Raw genomic sequence first — 23,211 nt, forward strand, 5'->3', positions numbered from 1 at the left:
ATAAAATCTCCACTGATGTTAGGTATTTTAAATATCCACTTCATTTTGAATATCCACTTTCTCCTGCCCACCTGGCCCTGTAACAAATTCCATCACCATGCAAATATTTATCCGTATTCATTAATTTTTTTTTAATTTTTGTTTTCAATTGCTTGATACAAATGAAAATTCCTGAATACTCACTTTAAAGGGACCATAGCTAATTGGAAACAGTTTCAAAGAAATTTGTTAAATTCCAAAAGGAAAATTAACCACTTGATTGTGAAGGGTTTTTATGTTCGTCATTAAAGTATTTTCCTAAGAATTCTATTAAATTACAAAAAATCCCTTTAATTAGTTATGTGCTCATTTCCATCCTCCTTTCGCCTAAACTCAATTCATTAGTTGAATTTAAAAACTATTCAACAGTTGTTTGCCCATGAAATGTTTTCGTAAAGGGTACATACAATTTTAACATTACACAATATTTCATATATCGGAATTTCCAAGAAAATGTTTCTAACAAAAATAAACTTTACCATAATTAGTAGAATTATGGAATAAGTTAATAAAAAATTTTTTTTCTTGTAAAGATACTTAACACATTGCATGTTTCCTTGGAGATTTGCAAGGAAACAGTATTTCCGAAATTTCATAGTAGTTGTGTATTACTTGGTATACGTACCTGCAAAAGAGAGAGGAGGGAAAATAAGAATAGGTTTAGTAACGTATTTTCGTTTATAGAAATGTTTGAAATAAAATGTAAAAAAAAAACAATCGAAGAAGAAATCACACAAAAAGTATAGATCAACAACAAATCATGCAGAAATCTGTTTGGAAAGAAGAAATAAAAAAATTAAATTTATAGATTATTAAATAAAAAAGCTGTTCATTCCTGCAATTTCAAAAAAGAAAATAATTAGTTAGTAGGCAATAATTAAAAAAAAATGAGTTGAAAATGTTAAAAATAATAAAAAAATATTTTTTAAAATAATAAAAATAATAAAAAAAATATTTTTTAAAGAAAAAAATTTCATGGGCTACAAAAAGTGTCGATTTTTTTTCAAGAGCTACAAAGGACGTGGATTTTTTAAAGAATATTTTTTCAAGGGCCATTGAAGACGTCTTTATTTTAATAAATATTTGTTCATGGGCCATTGAAGGCGTAGATTTTTATAGACTACTAGCATATACCGGCTACTTAGTTAGCGAGTATGCGATGTATTTAAAACCCTATACCGACCATTATTAAAATTTTAGAACCATTTAGTACATATGTTATCTTTAGTACGTTTTTCAAGTCTACTTCTATATCTCAAACCTACACACCCATTCCGACCACTAAATTTGGTGTCATTGTTTTACCCATTGTTCTCAAATCAAATAGAGCTTCACCCAAATCCTAATTGAGTATCCGTTAGTGCACAATTATATAAATTTCCATAACTACCTACTTTAACAATCATAAGTAAGAATTCCCACATACCCCAATCTTAATTCCAACATACCCCAATCATAATTTCAAATTTCAGAATTCTATCGGTTCACCTAAATCCAATTTTATTACACTTAGTAGTACCATTAAGTACCTAATTTCATGATTCGATCTCTAAAGGTTCATTTAAATCCAATTTTTTCCATATTTAGTTCCATTTAACACACATGAATATAAATGTCCATAAGTACCACCTCAACCATCCAACAGAAATCGTATAACCCATTTCATTTCCATTGCTATATACTTCATATAATCCAATGAAAAGCTTATTTCCCCAATTTCAGTATTCGAGACATATCGGTTCAAAAAAATCCAAATAATATCAAATTTTGTACATAGTTGCACCAATTTCCAAAACATCCTACATACCCCAATCCTACACCCCCACAGTCATTCTAAATCCTAGTTCCAACATTATCGGTTGACCCACAAATCAAATTGTACCAATTTTAATACACAGTAAGACGAATTTCCAAAACTTCCTACATGTCATAATCCTATACCCCCACAGTGATCCTAAATCCATGTTTCAGGATTCAAACTCTATCGGTTCACCCACAATACAAATTGTACCAAATTTAGTACACAGTAGTACCAATATCCAAAACTTCCTACATATCCCAATCCTACACCCCCACACTGATCCTAAATACAAGTTTCAGGATTCCAACACTATCGGTTCACCCACAATTTAAATTGTACAAAATTTAGTACACAATAGTACCAATTTCCAAAACTTCCTACATATCTCAATCTTACACCTCAACAGTGATCCTGACCCCAAATTTAATGATTCTAGCTCTATTGGTTCCCCTAAAATAAAAATGTACCAAATTTAGTACCATTTAGTATCCATAAGTATTAATTTGTTAAACTGAATCCTGACCCTAATCCTACATCCCCACAATGATCCTAACTCCAAACTTCATTGTTCCAGCTCTATCGGCTCACCCAAATCCTAACTGTACCGATTATAGTACGATTTAGTACTTTTCGTACACATAATACAAACTACGTTCATATTCGAATCGTACACTCCGACGGTAATTTTAATTTCAAATTCCAGGATTCCAGCTCGATTTGTATCTCCAAATTAAATTTGTTCCAAATATAGTACCATATAGTACTTTTCATACACATGAGTACACGCTTTCAAAACCATCTCCTTAAATGGACCATACTTCTCAACCATAATTCACACTCCAAATTTAAAGTTTTTAGCGCTATCCGTTCAAATGCTACAGAATTGTACCAAATTTAGTACATTTTCGTACTTTTCGGATAGTTATAGTTCGAATTTCCAAAAACCCTTTGCTACACCTATCCTACACTCCATCAGCGACCACCAATCCAAATGTCAGAGTTCTAGCTCTACCGGTTCGCAAAATACAAATGGTATAACTTTTAGTACTTTTCGTACCGTTCTAGTACGAATTTCCAAAAACCCAGCCTTATCTGTCACCTTTGGACCAAGAGTGACCCTCACCCAAAATTTCAAGATTCTAGCTCCAGCCGTTTCGTCTGGGCGTTGATGAATCGTTAAATCAGTCAGTCAGTTAATCACTTTACTCTTTTATAGATTTTTTTCAGGGGACATTCAAGGTCTGCAATTAAAGTCGGAAAGGACCTTTCGGAGCCCTTTAATACCGAACGAGGATTCAGACAAGGTGACAGTTTGTCGTGTGAACTTTTTAGCATTCTGCTGGAAAAAGTCAAACGAGTGGTGAAGAGAAATTGCACTCTGGTGCAAATTGGTATAAATATTTTAACAAATGGATTTTGAGGCGAAGCCCTCAGATAATAAGTGTTTTTTTTTCAACAACAATACTCTCTGGAGAAGTGGTAGTAAAAAATATAAATCCCCCAATTTCCAACAAAAAATGTCCACCCACAATAATGCTTAACACTTCATCATAATCTTGTAATAAACATGAGGTTTAAAGGAGAATCACTTCTCTGTGACATCATTTACGGTACAGGTTTCAACATTCATTTTATGTCTCACCATTATATTAGGATTTTAAACGTTTTCTCTTATTTTTTGAAAGACAATTTTTCTTTTTTTCTACTGTATTCGTGTTGTCATAAAACACTGCCCTGCATTCTGACTGGTTTCCCATAACACCTTCAACAAAGATGTTATAACAAAAATTTTAGCGGGTAACCGAAAAAAAAGAACATAAAAGCTCATAATAATAAAGACATAAAATGTTTTGGGGTCGATTTAATGTTTTTTTATGGGGATTCCTTTGTTGTTGGTGGTGTTATTTTTTCTTCTTTTGTTTCATTTTATTATTGCCACCAGTAGTTCTTGTTGCTGTTGTTGTCTCATAAACATTGTTGCAGCCATAAATAAATAAAACGGAGATGGTGGCAGACGTGGTTGGGCAAATAAAAATAAATGCAGGAAGGGACATATGCTATGGGGATTTAGAAAAAATATTCTACTGCGGACCATCCTATGTATGTGAGATTGTATGGTTAACAAGTGGTCGAATTATTTCTAATAAAAATTAAATATCTATTAAATTTTATCACATTTTTATTGCATGTATTTTGGAAATTAAACAAAATATATTTTTATATACATATGTTTTTTTCGGGGTTTTAATACCTCATATAAATAAAAAATAAAATGTGTTCGCATGTGGTGAGGATTTTATTGGAAACGAATATTTGTGTATACGTCACATTCAACCGTATTGCTATATTATTAGCAACAATACGTCTCTGTGTCCCCAATAATTAATATTAATTTTACGCAACCATATAATTTATGATCGATGTTTAAAAATTGAAAGTTCCAAGACATTTTTGAAGAACTATAAGAAGTTTTTCAATATTTTTGGAAGTGGTATTAAAAACTATGTATTCAAGGATAAAAAAGATTGGATTTTTCGAAGAATATATTTTCGAGGGGTATATAATAGCTAGATATAAAAAAGTATGTTTTCAAGGAGGATAAAAAGCTTGGATATAGTGAATGAAATATTCTTATAGGACCAACCAAAACAAAGTGTACACTTTTTTGAAGGATCATAACTCACGAGGATTTAAAAGAATATTTTCTCAAGACCTGTGTGCTAGAATTAAAAGTAATACTTTTTAAATTACCCAAGTTTAATAAATTGGTTTTTCATTGCGTGCCAAATCTTCCTACCAAAAATTATCAATATCTGTTGCCGTTTTGGAATAACCTCCATATAAAGTTCAGGCCCCTTTATAAGTGTTCCGATAATCCAGGCGTATTCAACAGGAGTGGCTGTAATTTGCCATTTCGAGACTTCTGTGGATAAACAACTTCTTCACAGAACATTTTAAATATTACCCCATATTTCTTTATATTCACCAGCAACCTCAGTTTGTGCACTTTGGTATGTACTTTTCTCCTGGCTGCAATGTAGCATACATAGTTCCATATAAAAATCCTGATAAATTTTATATAATTTGAATATATACCTCATGGTGGAGGGTATAAACAGTTCGATCCGGCCGATCATAACTGTTTAAATGAATTACTGTCAAAAATATTAAAAAAAACTTTTTTCTGACAGAAAATGGATTTTAAAGAAAGTTCCTCTTAAGTTTATGAACGGGCGCAGAAGGTCTCAAAATTCTGGATAGAGAACTAATTAAGGCAACGATTGGTGTTATAATCATAAAAATATCCTTTGGAAAAATCATATTTATGAATTTTATATACGAAATTTTTGATGATTATTTTCTAATTACTAATAATTTTCACTTTAATTTCACTCATTTCATGTAAATTTTCTGACACATGTCAATGTTATACAACATTTTTCAATTATAAATTTAATTCAGAAAAATATGAAATTTCGAGTTTGACCTTATGTCATTTGTAAACCAGTGAGCGGAGCAGTATAGTCGGACGGGGCCGACCATATGATACCCTATACAACTACCACGGAACTCTAACTTTCTGCTATCTTTATTCCAAGAATGAGCAATATTTCGCCATATTTGCACCCTCTTAACCGATTAGAGGTCAATAGCTCTTATTTCTTGCCATGACATCTATTTCGAATTATGTTTTATTTCATAATATCTAATTTTTTTCATTTTACACAGAAAGGTCTTGGTTGACTTGACCCGCTGAATAGTGACTGATCATTATAAAAGCCCATCAAATTAGTTGGCCAGATTCATTCTCCAGTTTAATATTCTGCTTATAATTGTGTCGATTTGAAAAAAAAAACACAATAAGTTTCGGTCCACTTCATCCTAAAATTATTATCTGAACATCACCGCACATTATAGGCGTTGTCCTTGACCATAACCGGAACCTCATGGAAATTTTAAAAGCGATCAGCGCTATATTTCCGCTCTACAGTGTGGTAATGGGTTACTAAATAATATCTGAATACGTAACCAACTGTAAATATTTAAGTGTAACTTTCATATCCGAACACATACCACAATATAGTTGGTATAAATTTAAAGGCCAACAACTTCTCTTGGATATACTATAAATTTCTCGGGTCTATGTCCTTCAGTAGTAAATATATATGCCATAGAATACAAATTTTGTCATTTTTCACACAAAAGTCAGGGTCCATTTGACCCGCTAAATATTGACCGATCTTTATCAAAACAGGCATGCTTATTCTTTGGCCCGATCCCCTTCTCCATACGCGATGTTTGGACCATAACTGCGGCCTTTGGAGCAACCAGAATATCAGACAAAAATAAAGTTTTTGGTCCATTTCATCACCTAAATATTAACTGATCTTTTCCAAAAACAATAGTGGTCTTCATTGGGCAAAACCCATCCTACATGCAAAATTTCGTGAAGATTGGTCCATAACTGTGGCCTGTATCGTGTTTACAAATTATAATGGACAGACGGACGGACACACATGTCTAGATCGACTCAGCTAGACGAGATATGACGATCGGTATACAGGTGGGTGTAGGACCAATATTTCGCGGCGTTACAAACTTTTGGGGCTGCACAAAGCTATAATACCCTGACAACATTGTTGTGTAGGGTATAACAATGATAAAAAATTTATTGGTGTAAATCGCAAAGTCCACAGATTTGAAATATATAACCCTTTTTCCTCTCTACTTGAAATGGACTTTTTGTCAAAAAAAATTGATTCCTGGCCTATAGTGGACCAGGTAGTTTTTAAACACAATTTTCTGAATATTAATAAATCTGAATAGAATTATCAAAGGCAATTTGTGAAGGACTATCGAAACTATAATATCGAATCCTTAATATATAAAAGAGCTTAATGTTAAGTGAGTGACTGACAGATCATCGCCCAGACCAAACGGCTAAAGCTCGAAGCTTGCAATTTTGAGTGATGGTTGCTGCTGGTGTGTAGGCGTGAGATAAGGTTGGGTTTTTGGAAATCCGAACTAGAAGGGTACGAAAAACACTAAAATGTTGAGGATTGAGCTATAGAGTCAGCTTTGGAAATCCGTATTTATGTGTACTAAAAGTACTAAATCGCACTAAATTTGGTACAATTTGGATGTTGGTGAACGTGTAGAGCTGGAATCCATAAATGTGGGCATAAAATTGTTTTGGGGTGGATGACTGAGATAGTTTTGAAAATTCGTACTTATGGGTACGAAAAGTACTAAATTAGTTACAATTTTGACTTTGGTGAATGGGTAGAACTGGAATCCTGAAAGTTGCAACTAAGTTTACTGTCGGAGTGCAGGATTGAGATAGTTTTGGAATATTGGTACGATTACGATTACTTTTTGAAAACAAGATTGAGTTAGTTTTAGAAATTCTTACTTATGCGTATGAAAAGTACTAAATGGTAGTAAATTTGGTACAATTGGTAGTTTAGGAAAAAGTACTTATGGGCACTAAGTGATACTAAATTTAGTACAATTTGGATTTTGGAATATTGATCTTTGTATATTGATTAAAATTAAAATTACTGTTTGAATGTAGGATTGACACATGGAGGTAGTTTTGACAATTCGTAATAATAGAGATGGAATCTTGAAAGTTAGAAAGTTACAGTCTGGTGAATGGATAGAACTGAAATCTACAAATTTGGAATACAAATTAATGTTGACGTTTCGATTAAAGTAGTCATGGAAATTCGTACTTATGGGTACAAAAGTTTTAAATTTTACTTATGAAAGAGAATTCGGAAATGAATGCTTATAAGTATGAAGAATTCGGTGGAATTCGGAATTATAGTGCAACAAATTCTACAGTATTTCAATATAAAACCTGAGGAACCTAGGTCCTCAGAGCAACACAAATGTTGCCAAGACCGTTTAACGTTCTGAGCCATCAACACTTCCAAAACGGTTGCGCAAAAACATGTGTATACCAGGAAGCAATTGTAGGTGTATGGATTAATTATCCATCGCTACAACAAAAATCTGCTTTGAAAAGGACTGTTCCTAGAATGAAGACAAATGTCGAACAATGGGGGGTGGCTGAATGGCTTTTCAAACTTTAAACGCGTTTTTCTCTAAACATTTTTTTGCGAATGGCGGGCACGATAACTCAAAAACTAATAATCCAAACGGATCCAAATTTTGCAACGTTTCTCTGGGAGTGTATAGCTCTCGTATGAACTAGGATAAAGCCAATCGGTGAAGATCTTCCTCATTTTTTAACTTGGTTTTTGGTAAAAAATCGGCGATTTTCCAAAAATATTTTTTCAAAGGTCCACCATTTTGTTAATTTTAGAGCGAAGTCAATAATCCTAGTTCATACGAGAGCCAGACATGTACTCTTTCTAACACCGTTGGAATTTTCGGATTCCGATGTTCCAGTGAGGAGTTATCATGCCCGCCATAAAAAATAACGACTTTTCTTTAATTACAAAAAACAACAACAAAACAATAACAAAAATTTTTTGTAAATTATTTTTCTTCTCTTTTAAATTTTCAATTATATATGTGCAAAGTTACAAATCTTAACAGGCATTGGTATTGATTTGCCAGCCCATTGAAAATCTTGAAAAATTAAAATCGAGAATGGGTGGGGTTCCCTTAATGCAATTTTAAAGATAACATGATAATGCCTCTCTCATAGAAGTCCTGCTCTCTATTTGCAAAAAAAAAACTCTAGTAGTCAATTTTCACAATCCTCCCTAGAGACCAATTTTTTATCATTAAAGAAATTTTGCAATTGGTGTCAAGTATGGACTGTATGGCGGATCTATTAAAACTTCCCAAACAAGATCCCGAAGTTTCTGGCGAGTCACTGTAGATGTGTGTGGTCTAGCGTTAAAGTACCTAAAGGAGCTTGGGTTTAAAAAAATAACAAGCCAAAAGATTCTGAATTTCAAATGAAATAGGGGTTTCAAAACCCCTAGAGAAGCCTTTTAAAAAAGAGTTTCAAAACCCCCAGTGATGCCCGAATGTTTTAATAATATTTTGCAAGAACTCTGCCCGGATTTGTTAAGGACCCTGAGGACTCTTAATTTGTAAATATATGTTTATTTTTATATATTTATTCATATACACATAAAAAGTCTAAAAATTTTACATCCTTACTAATTGTATTTTTTTGTTTTTTTTGTTTTGCCCTTTTGCTTTGAGCTTCAAGGGGCTTTAGGATCGCAACTGAGGTAAGTACCTGTAATACTAAAATGTGACCCTTAAGAGTTGATCTTAACGTACCTGGCGTAATATTTCTATGTATAAAAGGAATCTTTTATTTATTTAAGGTGTATATGGTTTAAAGATCTATCGAAGCCACATGAAAGCAACTGATAGTAAATAGTCTCCTTCCAGTCACACCAAGTGCATAGCAGAACTATCCTGGCCATTGGTCCTGGTTTGAGGTGCTTCACCGTTCTTTGACCACGATCGTATGTGATCCATTTCTCATCTCCAGTCACCATCCGTTTAAGAAATTCATCTATCTCATTCCGTTAGGCCAAGGCTTCGCAGATGGAAATTCGATCCATCCTATTATTTTTTTTAATTCGTGTGGCACGCAAACATCGATCTTCTTTTTTAATCCATCTTTGTGTAATTGGATTAAAACCGTTTTATGGTCGATTTTTAGCTCCTGGTCGATGTTACGACTGCTAATATGCCAGTTAATTTCGAAAAATAATGGATTTGTTTTTCCGCGACCTAATATTTTTTTTTTGTAATTTTATCTATGAAATAAAATAGTGTATTTTTAAGACAATCGGAATTTCAGTTACAATGTCGTGGAAAGATATATCTTTTCCTATATATTCATATATACCTTCCTCGGCAATTTAACAAATTATACGCTATTTCATTCTGCAATTTCCTCTATTTGACGCCTAGACATTCATGTCATCGTCATCTATCGGGGCGGATTATATCATGGGAAGTTGTATCATTCATTCAGTTAACCATTCATCCGTCTATATAACATTCCTTCAATCATCTATCCGGCCATGTTGTTGTCCTTGTAAACACATTGCCGGTTCGTTTGTGTCTGTCGGAATGGATGACGATGCCTGTCTGTCTGTCCATCTGTGTGGTTGACAAGTGATCCAATTTCCAATAGTAAATGCATTAAAGATTTAGATTTTGTTGTCTGTTGTGTTTGTATTAGTCGGCCTGACTGACTGTCTGTCCGTCTCTCTGTCTGTATATATGGCTATTTTGTATTACACAATAATTTTGTTCAGCCATCATCATCATGAATGGGACTTATGGAGATTTTTTCTGAGCCACAGAAGAGAGAGGCAATTTCATGGGTAATGGTTGTGAAAAGGAAATATTGAAATGTGATAGTGGTGGTGGTAGTGGTGAGGATGATTTTGAGCAAAGTAGAAATATTTTAATACTTGCTTAGCATTTTGAGTGTGTGTTTGTGTGTGTGCTTGACCACATCAATGACAAACAAACAAAACCCAATATTATGAAAAATAGTGCGGAGAATTTTTGTTAATAAAAGCAAAAAAACGGATACTACTGATTTTGAAGATGACAAGCTTATTCTTCTTCCTCTGGTTCTTCTTATTTATGATTTGTCAGCCAGTATTATTTGTTTAGTTTTATGATTGTGTGTCAACAACAAATCATGTCTTCTTGTTATGTCAAATGTCCGTTTGACATGACCATCCCCAGAGGCTAGCTAAGAATAATCTCTGGGCCACAGTTATATTTGTTGATTCATAATTTATGAAATTCATTCTAAAAAAAATGTTATTTGGGGATATTTCTTTCAGAGGGGTTTACTTATTTTACAAAAAGGCTAATAAAGATGTTTGTAATATTTAAGAAAAATATTAAATAAATCAATGATATTTTAGGATAAGCAAAACAAATTTAAATGATAAATATGACAAATATTCTTTAAGCAAACAAATATGTTGTTAAGGCGACCGGGACAAACTTTTGTTGTGGACATTTAAAAGACCTAACATCGATCAGGGCCCTTTGCCATGCTAAATTGCAGCCAACAAAAAATGAAATATTAAATTTAAACCCTTATGATGAAAAATTGGTTTTGGACCTTGGCGAGACCTTTGTATACGAATCATATTAAGAATGGCCTAAGAAAATGTTTTTTACACACAATGATAATCTAAAAACCAGTGAGCGGAGAAGTATAGTCGGACGGGGCCGACCATACGATACCCTACACAACTACCACGGAACTTAAATTTTCTGCGGATGTTTATTCCGAGCCTGGGCAGTATTTCGTGATATCTGCACCCTCTTGCACGATTAGAGGTAAACAGCACCTCTTCCTCACACTGACATATTTTCCGAATATTACGAGTATTCAGTACAGCTATTGTCCAGATTCCCTTCACCGTGGGTGGTGTTGTGATGTTCGGCTTGCATTTGTGGTCTACAGATCGACTCGGAAATAACACAAAAAATTAAGTTTTCGGTCCACTTCATTCCAAAATTATTATCTGATCATCACCGAAAATTATAGGCGTTGTCCTTGACCATACCTGCAACCTCATGGAACATTTCAAAGCTATCAGCGCTATAGTTCCGCTCTATAGAGTGATACTGGGTTACTAAATAATATACGAATACGGAGATAGCTGTAAATATTTAGGTGTAACTCCCACATCCGAGCACATACAACAATATAATTGGTATTAACTTAAAGGTCAAGGACTCCTCTTGGATATAATATCAACTTCTCGGGTCTATGTCCTTCAGTGGTAAATATATATGCTATAGAATACAAATTTTGTAATTTTTCACACATTTGACCCTCTATATAATGGCCGATCTTTATCAAAACAAGCATGCTTATTCTTTGGCCCGATCCCCTTCTCCATGCAAAATTTCACGATGTTCGGGCCATTATTGCGGCCTCTGGAGCGACCAGAAAATTAGACAATAATAAAGTTTTTGGTCCATTTCATCCCCGATCTTTCCCAAAAACAATAGGGGTCTTTGGCCAGGACCCATCCTACATGCAAAATTTCGTAAAGATTGGTCCATAACTGTGGCCTGTATCGTGATTACAAATTATAATGGACAGACGGACGGACGGACACACATGTCTAGATCGACTCAGCTAGTCGAGATATGACGATCGGTATACTTAAAGGTGGGTCTAGGACCAATATTTCGCGGCGCTACAAACTTTTGGGGCTGCACAAAGCTATAATACCCTGACAACATAGTTGTGTAGGGTATAAAAAAATGCTTGAAAAATATTTTTTTGAATCCACGCCTGTATGAATTTAAAGAAATATTTTTATTTCTTAAATATTTTTAATTAATCATTTAACATTTCCTTTAACATTGTTGCGTATAAGTATTGATAATTATGGGTTCGCTGTGCGTATACATGTGATAGTAGTTATACGACCTAAGGTACTCATGCTTATAATAACACATATTTTTAAAAGCCGAGCATATCAATAGTGAATATTAAAAAAATAATTCTAGAGGCCTAAAATTTTTTTTACACAAAGTGGCAACCCAAAAAAAAAACCAAATTACCCTTACAAAAATATTCTATAAAAAATGCCCCGACTTGTATAGATGTGAATTTTTTTTTTTAATCCATGCCTTTTATAGATGTGAAAAAATACTTTTTTTTAAATTCACGCCTTGTATGGTGTGTGAAAAAATACCTTTTACCTGTGACAAAATATTTTCTAAAAAAATTCAATCCTTGTATGGATGTGTAAAAATATTTTTTAAAAAATCTACACCTATTGAATAGCTTGAAAAATTATTTAAAAATATCCAATCAGAAAATATTCTTTAAAAATTCAAGCCTTTAGCAGAAATGTGCATTTAATAATATTCCATGACACAATCAACCTCACATTCCCTAAAAAATGAATTCTCCTCCTCCAATTCCTAACAAAAAATCGCTCATGTCAATGTATTTTAAATGTTTCCCATTAGAGAATTGATAAGACACGTCCTAGAATAAATGGTTTTCAATAAATCTGTACTCTATCTTAACAGCTGACTTGCTATTTTTCTCATGTGATATATTTCTTCTTACCTCTAAGCATCTTAAAAAATAAATAAAATCAATTCTAATCTCTATTTCAAAATCTCACAAAATGTATTTATGAGATTGTAAGAAATGTCAATGACATTTTCAGCATTTTTTTTTCTTGAATTTCAAAAGTAGAACAAAACAGAAGAAAGAAATTATGTCAGTGTCATTTCATTGTTAATATGTTTCATTAAAGACCATGAGGAGAGAGCGATAAATAAATGGGTTATTTGAAATGACATTTCTTACTCATGAATGAAGAATAACAACACAACGTGTCAACCAACCATTGTAGCCAAGTTGTGGTTGGTTATCATTTTCTTCACGAAATGTGACAATCTTCACCGTGACAAGGAGTACGTACCACTGATAACAACTGACGAACAATGTTTCAGATGTTTTTGTTCTTCATAGACTAAAAAAGACATTAATAGACATTGACGGAGTAGAGGTGTTTGAATTTTTATTTTTTTTTTATATTCTACAACGAGACAATCACTTGACCTATTGTGACATTTCACAGTTACAGATTTTAATATGACTTCGTTATTACAATTTTATTTTTAAAATTATCAAGGAGAAATTAACAAACACTTACTTATAAGTGTTAGATTTTTTGAAGTAATGTATATCATTTCTTAAATATTTGTATTTAATTATTTAACATTTATTTTAGCGTTGATGCGTATAAGTATTATTGATTATGGGTTCGTTGTGCGTATACGCGTGATAGAAGTTATACGACCTAAGGGACTCACGCTTATAATAACACATATTTTTAAAAGCCAAGCATATTAATAGTTGGGAATATTTTAAAGAATATTTTTTAGAGGCCGAGCACAGCAATAAGCGAGAATAATTAAAAAAATAATTTTAGAGGCCTAAAAATGGGCGTAGTGGGGATTTTTTTTTAAAGAACATGTGTTGCAACAGGCGTGCTTTTTTAAGGATTTTGTTTAGAGCCCTTGAACAGCAATAGGCGTGGCCTTGAACAGCAATAGGCGTGGATTTTTTAAAGAATATTTTTAGAGGCCTTGAACAGCAATAGGCGTGGAAAATGAAATATTAAATTTAAACCCTTATAATGAAAAATTGGTTTAGAACCTTGTATATACATAAAATAAGGCGACACTTTTGTATACGAGCGAAAAATATTTGACCTCTTATTAAGAATGGTCTAAGAAAAAGTTTTTTACACACAATGATAACCTAAAAAAATATGCTTGAAAAAATATTTTTTTTTTAAATCCACGCCTGTATGAACCTAAAGAAATATTTTTACTTGTTAAATATTTTTAATTAATAATTTAACACTTACTTTGTTGCGTATAAGTATTCATAATTATGGGTTCGCAGTGCGTATACATGTGATAGTAGTTATACGACCTAAGGTACTCATGCTTATAATAACACATATTTTTAAAAGCCTAGCAATCAATAGTTGGGGATATTTTAAGGAATATTTTTAGAGGCCTAGCTTAGTAATAGGCGCGAATATTAAAAAAAAATAATGTTAGAGGCCTAAAAAAGTTTTTTACACAAAGTGGCAACCTAAAAAAAACCAAATTACCCTTACAAAAATATTTTATAAAAAATTCACGAATTGTATAGATGTAAAAAAAATATTTTTTAAAAAATCCATGCCTTTTATAGATGTGCAAAAATACTTTTTTTAATTCAAGCCTTGTATGGTGTGTGAGTTAAAAGTCTTTTGAACTTTGTTGCGTATACGTATTAATAATTCTGGGTTCATTGTGCGTATACGTATGTTATTTGTTATACGAGCCATGGTACTCATGTTTCAAACATTTTAATACATTTATGGAAAGATTTATTGTTAACGATAAGTGAAGGGACATGTTAATGAAAAGACTACATTTTTAAAAACTATGTTCAGATTTCTACCACAGCAACAGGAATGGGATTTAAATACTGTTTTTGAGACCTATATATAGGTATGGGTTTCTAAAAATATGTTTATAGGCCAAGCTATAGTCTAGTATACTTAGAGCCCTAGCTAACAAATTCTTTAAGAAATACTTTTTGATCCTTTAAACACTTCGTTTGAACTTGGTAGCGTATAAGTATTAATAATTCTGGTCTCATTGTGCGTATATGTATGTTAATAGTTATACGCTCTACTGTACATATTAAACAATAAATGCATTTAAAATTTGGATAAAAACTGATCATATATTTCAATGGAAATATATAAAATATTTGTTTAATTGTTTAATTCAACTTTTTTTCTATTTTGTATATAAAAAATATTTTCTGAAAGCATTTTACATTTTTATTTTTTTTTGTTGTTTTTTTTATTTTTGTTGCCTAGTACGAATTAATTTATGGTAGCACATCTGGCATTACCTTTGTTATTTCTAATGAAATAATTCCATTTCATAGAAATGTTCCTTAGTCCCTACTTTGAGTATTTTAATTTCTCATTCCAATTTCAGTTATTACATGGCATTATTTCATTTCATAGATTTTTTCTTCTCTGCTCTGCTCTCCTTTCATTTCTTGTCTGTAACATATTTTCTATTATTGTTATGATTTCCTTCGTTTCCTTAACCTCACACAGTCGTCGAGTTTTATGGTCAATTAACATAAACTGTTTTTAATTGTGGTAACAAGGAAAGCCGGCGAGGAACAGAACGTCTTTCAGTTGTAATAGAGAAGTGGATGGAATTGGGGGTGTATGCCAAGCCTCCTTCATGGGTCTTAAGCGCAGTGACTTAAATGTAATATTTTTCTTCGCATCAATAACAGTAAGCCTCCTGTACTTTGTAATGACAGCTGATACAAAATTATTGTGAAGGGTATTATAATATGTGAAGGTGTATAATTTTTGATAGGATGGTAGTAATGAATATATTCCAGAGGATTTTAAGCAAAATTCTTTAAAGTGTGAATATTTTTAAATAATAAATTTAACTACGGATTTTTAAATATTAACTTCTTTTGAACTGTGTGACGTATTAGTAACAATAATTCTGATTCAGTTGGGCGTATACGTATGGTATTAGTTATACGTTCCATGATACTGGATTATATAAAGAATAGTTCTTCAACGATCACTCATGGCGTAGATTTTTATACCCTACACAACTATGTTGTCAGGGTATTATAGCTTTGTGCAGCCCCAAAAGTTTGTAACGCCGCGAAATATTGGTCCTAGACCCACCTTTAAGTATACCGATCGTCATATCTCGACTAGCTGAGTCGATCTAGACATGTGTGTCCGTCCGTCCGTCCGTCCGTCCGTCCGTCCGTCTGTCCATTATAATTTGTAAACACGATACAGGCCACAGTTATGGACCAATCTTCACGAAATTTTGCATGTAGGATGGGTTCTGGCCAATGAAGACCCCTATTGTTTTTGGGAAAGATCGGTTAATATTTAGGGGATGAAATGGACCAAATACTAAATTTTTGTCGGTTTTTCTGGTCGCTCCACAGGCCGCAATAATGGCCCGAACATCGTGAAATTTTGTATGGAGAAGGGGGTCGGGCCAAAGAATAAGCATGCCTGTTTTGATAAAGATCGGTCAATATTTAGCTGGTCAAATTGACCCTGACTTTTGTGTGAAAAATGACAAAATTTTTATTCTTTAGCATATATATTTACCACTGAAGGACATACACCCGGGAAGTTGATATTATATCCAAGAGGAGTGGTTGACCTTTAAATTAAGACCAATTATATTATTGTATGTGCTCGGATGTGAGAGTTACACCTAAATATTTACAATTATCTCCGTATTCGTATATTATGTAGTAACCCATTATCACTCTAGAGAGCGGAACTATATCGCTGATCGCTTTGAAATGTTCCATGAGGTTCCGGGTATGGTCAAGGACAACGCCTCTAAATTTCGGTGATGATCAGATAATAATTTTGGAATGAAGTGCACCGAAAACTTAATAGTTTGTGTTATTTTCGAGTTGATCTATAGACCACAAATGAAAGCCGAACATCAAAACACAACCCACGGTGAAGGAAATCTTGACAATAGCTGTACTGAATACTCGTAATATGTCAGTGTGAGGAAGAGGTGCTGTTTACCTCTATCGGGCAAGAGGGTGCAAATATCACGAAATATTGCCCAGGCTCGGAATAAACATCCGCAGAAAATTTGAGTTCCGTGGTAGTTGTGTAGGGTATCGTATGGTCGGCCCCGTCCGACTATACTGCTCCGCTCACTGGTTTAAATAATATTTTTAAGGACCAAATAAAGGTGATTTTTTAAATAATATTTTTAAGGCGAAGCAAAGGCGTAGATTTTTAAAATAATATTTTTAAGGACCAAGCAAAGGAGTAGATTTTTTAAATATTATTTTTACGGACGAAACAAAGGCGTAGATTTTTAAAATAATATTTTTTAGAGGACCATCTGAATATATTTGAAGTAATATTTCATCAGAGGACATCCATACAAGACTTGGATTTTTTTTAGGAATATATTTTCAAGGAACAAACAAGTCGTAGATTTTTAAGGATTTTTTTAGTAATATCTTTTAAAGGTTCAAACAAGGCGTAGATTTTTAAGGAATATCTTTTCAAGGCGTAGATTTTTAAGGAATATTTTGCAAGGACATCTATACAAGGCGTGAAGTTTTAAAGAACATTTTTTGTTTAAGGATCAAACAAGGCGTAGATTTTTAAGGAATATTTTTCAAGGACATCCATACAAGGCGTGGAGTTTTAAAAAACATTTTTTGTTTAAGGATCAAACAAGGCGTAGATTTTTAAGAAATATTTTTCAAGGACATCCATACAAGGCGTGGAGTTTTTAAGAATATTTTTTCAAGGACCATCCATACAAGGCGTGGATTTTTAAAGAATATTTTTTCAAGGACCATCCATACAAGGCGTGGATTTTTAAAGAACATTTTTTGTTCAAGGACCATCCATACAAGGCGTGGAGTTTCAAAGAAAATTTTTTGTTCAAGGACCATCCATACAAGGCGTTGAGTTTCAAAGAACATTTTTTGTTCAAGGACCATCCATACAAGGCGTGGTTTTTTAAAGAATATTTTTTCAAGGACCATTCATACAAGGCGTGGAGTTTCAAAGAACATTTTTTGTTCAAGGACCATCCATACAAGGCGTGGAGTTTTTTAAGAATATTTTTTCAAGGACCATCCATACAAGGCGTGGAGTTTCAAAGAATATTTTTTCAAGGACCATCCATACAAGGCGTGGAGTTTCAAAGAACATTTTTTGTTCAAGGACCATCCATACAAGGCGTGGTTTTTTAAAGAATATTTTTTCAAGGACCACCCATACAAGGCGTGGAGTTTGTTTAAGAATATTTTTTCAAGGACCATCTATACAAGGCGTGGAGTTTCAAAGAACATTTTTTGTTCAAGGACCATCCATACAAGGCGTGGATTTTTTAAAGAATATTTTTTCAAGGACCATCCATCATACAAGGCATGGAGTTTTAAAGAACATTTGTTGTTCAAGGACCATCCATACAAGGCGTGGATTTTTAAAGAATATTTTTTCAAGGACCATCCATCATACAAGGCATGGAGTTTTAAAGAACATTTGTTGTTCAAGGACCATCCATACAAGGCGTAGATTTTTAAGAAATATTTTTCAAGGACATCCATACAAGGCGTGGAGTTTTAAAGAACATTTTTTCAAGGACCATCAATACAAGGCGTGGATTTTTAAAGAATATTTTTTCAAGGACCATCCATACAAGGCGTGGATTTTTAAAGAATATTTTTTCAAGGACAAGGCGTGGATATTTAAAGAATATTTTTTCAAGGACCATCCATACAAGGCGTGGAGTTTTTTAAGAATATTTTTTCAAGGACCATCCATACAAGGCGTGGATTTTTAAAGAATATTTTTTCAAGGACCATCCATACAAGGCGTGGTTTTTTAAAGAATATTTTTGCAAGGACCATCCATACAAGGCGTGGAGTTTCAAAGAAAATTTTTTGTTCAAGGACCATCCATACAAGGCGTGGAGTTTCAAAGAAAATTTTTTGTTCAAGGACCATCCATACAAGGCGTGGTTTTTTAAAGAATATTTTTTCAAGGACCATCCATACAAGGCGTGGAGTTTTTTTAAGAATATTTTTTCAAGGACCATCCATACAAGGCGTGGAGTTTCAAAGAACATTTTTTGTTCAAGGACCATCCATACAAGGCGTGGATTTTTTAAAGAATATTTTTTCAAGGACCATCCATACAAGGCGTTGATTTTAAAAAAAATAATTTTTGAAGGACCTATATAGATGGTCCTTGAAAATTTAAAGAATATTTTTTCAATGTCCTATATGGATAGTCCTTGAAAATGTAAAGAATATTTTTTCAAGGACCTATATGGATAGTCCTTGAAAATTTAAAGAATATTTTTTTCAAGGGCCGGATTAAGGCATTGTTTTTTTTAAAGAATATTGGTTTAAGGACCAAATAAAGGATATCTATACGTGGAGTTTTAAAGAACATTTGTTGTTCAAGGACAATCCATACAAGGCGTGGAGTTTTTTAAGAATATTTTTTCAAGGGCCATACATACAAGGCTTGGATTTTTTAAAGAATATTTTTCAAGGACCATCCATACAAGCGTGGAGTTTGAAAAACATTTTTTGTTCAAGGACCATCCATACAAGCGTGGAGTTTTTTAAGAATATTTTTTTAAGGACCATCCATACAAGGCGTAGATTTTAAGGAATATTTTTTAAAGCCATCCATACAAGGCGTGTATATTTTTAAGAATATTTTTTCAAGGATCATAAGGACCAAATAAAGTCCTCGATTTATATAAGAATATTTTCTCAAGGACGATGAATTGATAAAGGAATAAATTTTTAAATAATAAATAATAGCGTATAATTAATATAAATAAAACACTATCATGGTGTATGATTAACATATTTATCATACGCACCCTTTTCCTCACAACTTTTTTTGTACATTCCCTTCAAAATGTTTTTTTTTTTGTTGTATTTTCCCTTTTGTTGCCTTTTCTAAATTAATCACGTATTTCCATTTGGATTTTTTTTTGTATATAATACACCAAATTTGTCCAAGATTTTTCATTTCAAGTATGTAATCCACTTTACTTAAGTGAAATACTGAATTGAAATATACAAAAAATAGCAGCAGCAACAGCGAAAGGATAATTGAAAAGAAAATCCATTCAACCCAAAAAATAACAAAGACTCCACACGTGTTTGATTTACAATTTCATTTGGTGATACGAGGGTATGAAGAGAAAAATTCCATTACTTTGGTTGTTGATAAAAGTAACTGAAAACGCGCGTTGTTAACAAATCCGTCACCCTTTGGCAAGATACATTTTTCGTGGAAAACAAATAAATAAATTTAAAACACGTGTAGTTATATTAAACCTGGTTTCTGATTTTTTTAAAGAAATGTCAATTATTTTATTTAAATCTTGTGTAAGCCTCGGCTATATATATCAGAAACATTAAGATTTGATTTAGAAAAATATATATATTTCTTTAAAGGATCATAAAGACAATACAATAAGGACTCTCAAAGTTTTAAGCGTGAATGCAATAAACTATTTCTTTAAGTAAATTCAGAGTCGTAGGCGTCGATTGTCGACAAACATTTATTCAAGGACTTGGAGATCTTTTGTTAGAGGAAGGTTTTTCACAGATATTTTAATCTTAAAGATCTCTAGGGATTATATCAGAAAATAAACATAGAATACCCTCCAGAAGAAATCAGAAGAAACTCTTTCGTAAGACATCTACTAGAGTTCGAAAGCGTTTCAGTGGGCAATAATTGAGTAATTGTAAGGGTTACTTTATATATTGAGGACGGTGTGCAGGACTCATAACCTTTATATGTTGAATATATTTCACAAGACTCCCAAATATATTCATTTTGTATGGAAGGCCTCTGACGGCATTATAAACGCACATATTGTGGCTATAGAAGATATTTACAAATATAGAAGACCTCTACGTGATACTCGATTTATAGGGCACATCTGAGAGTAATGTAAAATTTATCTAAAAGGAACTCTAGCTGCTGCTTTCTTCTGAAGAGTATTCAATGTTTATTTTCTAGCAAATTAGAAAATTCGATTTATGAGTCCACAGCTGTATCTCGATTTATTTTTAAGGGACTAAAGTCCCGCATACCTTTGTAATATTTCTCCACGTATTTACAGTAATCCTTCTTTTTAAAAAGGATCACCTGAAGTAGCAGCATATGACCTCTAAAGTGTGTTATATACGGTTCAGCAGCAGTTGTCAACGTAATGCTGCACCCATATTTATTCCTCATATTCCTCAAATTAGAAACAATGTACATGAAGGTGAAGTTTTCGATGAGGAATTACGCCGAATTGACTTGGCAACTGAAAAACTAGGCCAAGTCGTAGTCACTACCTCAGCCTACCTTGTGTGTCCATCCGTCTGTCTGTCCAGGAAATTTTGCATGTAGGATGGGGTTTGACTACAGAAGACCCCTATTCTTTTTGATAATGACCCGTTAATATTAAGGGGACGAAATGGGCCAAAAACTTTATTTTTGTCTTATCCGAACACCGAACGTAATTTTACATGCAGAAGGGAATCTGCCTAACGAATAAGCATGACTGTTTTGATGACGATAGGTAAATATTTTGAGATCAAATGGACATAGACTTTTCTGTGAAAAATTACAAAATTTTTCTTCTATATCATATTTGTTTACTCCTGAAGGCCATAGGCCCGAGAAGTTGATTGTATATCCCAGAGGAGTTGTTGACCTTTAAATTGGGTCCAATTATGTTGTTGGTTTCTATGTGTTATGATATTGTTTAGTATTACTATTACCCCACTTGAGGTCGGAAATGTTACGCTGATAGCTTTAAAATTTTACATGAATTTCCGCCAATATTCAAGGACGACACCTACAATTTTCGGTTATATTGAGATGGTATTTAGGAGGTGCAATGAACCGAAAACTTTATATTTGTCAGATTTTTTAGTTGCTCTCACATAATTTACACGGTGCAGGAGATAAGACCAAATACTTAGGAACGACTGTTTAGATGATGATCGGTCAAGATTACGAATGTCAAATCAACCAAAATCTAAGGTGACCAAATTTGTATTTTATGGCGTAAATATTCATCCCGAGAAAACAGGATTTGGGAAATATGTCAGGATTTAAAATTAGAGCTGTCAAGAGGGTGTAAATATCTCAAGAGGGTGTAAATATGGCAAAATATTGCCCAGGCAGAATCATATGGTTAGCCCCGTCCAACTATACTTTTCCGCCCCTCACTAGTTTTTTATACCCTTCACCACACTGTGGTACAGGGTATTGTGTATTTGTGCACATGTTTGTAACAGCAAAAGGAAACCAGATACATGACTCCTTTTGAGAATATGAAAAGAAACACTTTCTGAGTCGATTCACGCATGTCCGTCCGTCTGTCCATGTATATTTGTGAACAAAGTACAGGTCGCATTTATGATTCGATTTGAATGAAATTTGGCATAGGCCACTTATTTGGACCAAGGACGAACGATATAGCACGATTTAGATATAGCTCCCATATATATATTCGTCCGATTTAATGTAAATGGTGCACCCAAGTCCCTATATATATTTCGATTTGCACGAATTTTGGCACAGCGTAATGAATTAGGCCTAGAATGATGTGTGTTAAGTTTCCTGAAATTCGGTTCAGATTCAGATATAGCTCCCATATACATTTTTGTCCGATTTAATGTAAATGGTGCACCAAAGTCCCTTAATATAATTTGATTTGCACGAAATTTAGCACAGCGTAATGAATTAAATCTAGAATGATGTGTGTTAAGTTTCCCGAAAATCGGTTCAGATTTAGATATAGCTCTCTTAAATAATTTCGCCCGATTTAAGGTAAATGGTGTACCAAAGTCCCTTAATAGCTTTCGGTTTGCACGAAATTTGGCACAGCGTAATGAATTAGGTCTAGAATGATGTGTGTTAAGTTTCGTGAAAATCCGTTCAGGTTTAGATATAGCTTCTATATCTGGCCAAATGAAAACTTTAGTATCGGTTGCAGAATGACATGTTTATGGATCCAATTTAATTTTACTGTTCTTTTAAAAATGCGACGTCTGTTAGGATTCATCTATTGAATATACCCAAGTGGTGAATGGTATCATATAGCCGGTCCCGTCCGAACTTTTCTACTTTCCTTACTTCTTTATTATTGTACGCAAATTCAATAATCTGCCTTAAAAAAAACCCTCACTTAAGGAGCATTTATGGGTTGAGAGTTTTTGGATAGGAAATTCTGCTTTGGTATTTCAAAATAAGAAA

At 33.2% G+C, this 23,211-nt stretch overlaps 1 protein-coding gene across 1 annotated transcript in view; it reads right to left on the reverse strand.

Moving 5' to 3' along the window:
• Positions 1–631: 631 nt before the first annotated feature.
• The window catches only part of LOC133335033 (eye-specific diacylglycerol kinase-like), a 38,089-nt gene continuing 15,509 nt past the window's right edge, over positions 632–23,211 (reverse strand). The window contains exons 4-5 of the mRNA XM_061543325.1: positions 755–809; positions 632–664 (exon numbers count right to left, since the gene is read on the reverse strand). Coding sequence (XP_061399309.1) covers positions 632–664; positions 755–809 — 88 coding nt within the window. The remainder of the gene's footprint in view (positions 665–754; positions 810–23,211) is intronic.

Source organism: Musca vetustissima, unplaced genomic scaffold, assembly GCF_032173495.1.
Source record: "Musca vetustissima isolate MV318-11 ecotype Yass unplaced genomic scaffold, APGP_CSIRO_Mvet_v1 utg163429, whole genome shotgun sequence".
Lineage (NCBI taxonomy): Eukaryota > Metazoa > Arthropoda > Insecta > Diptera > Muscidae > Musca > Musca vetustissima.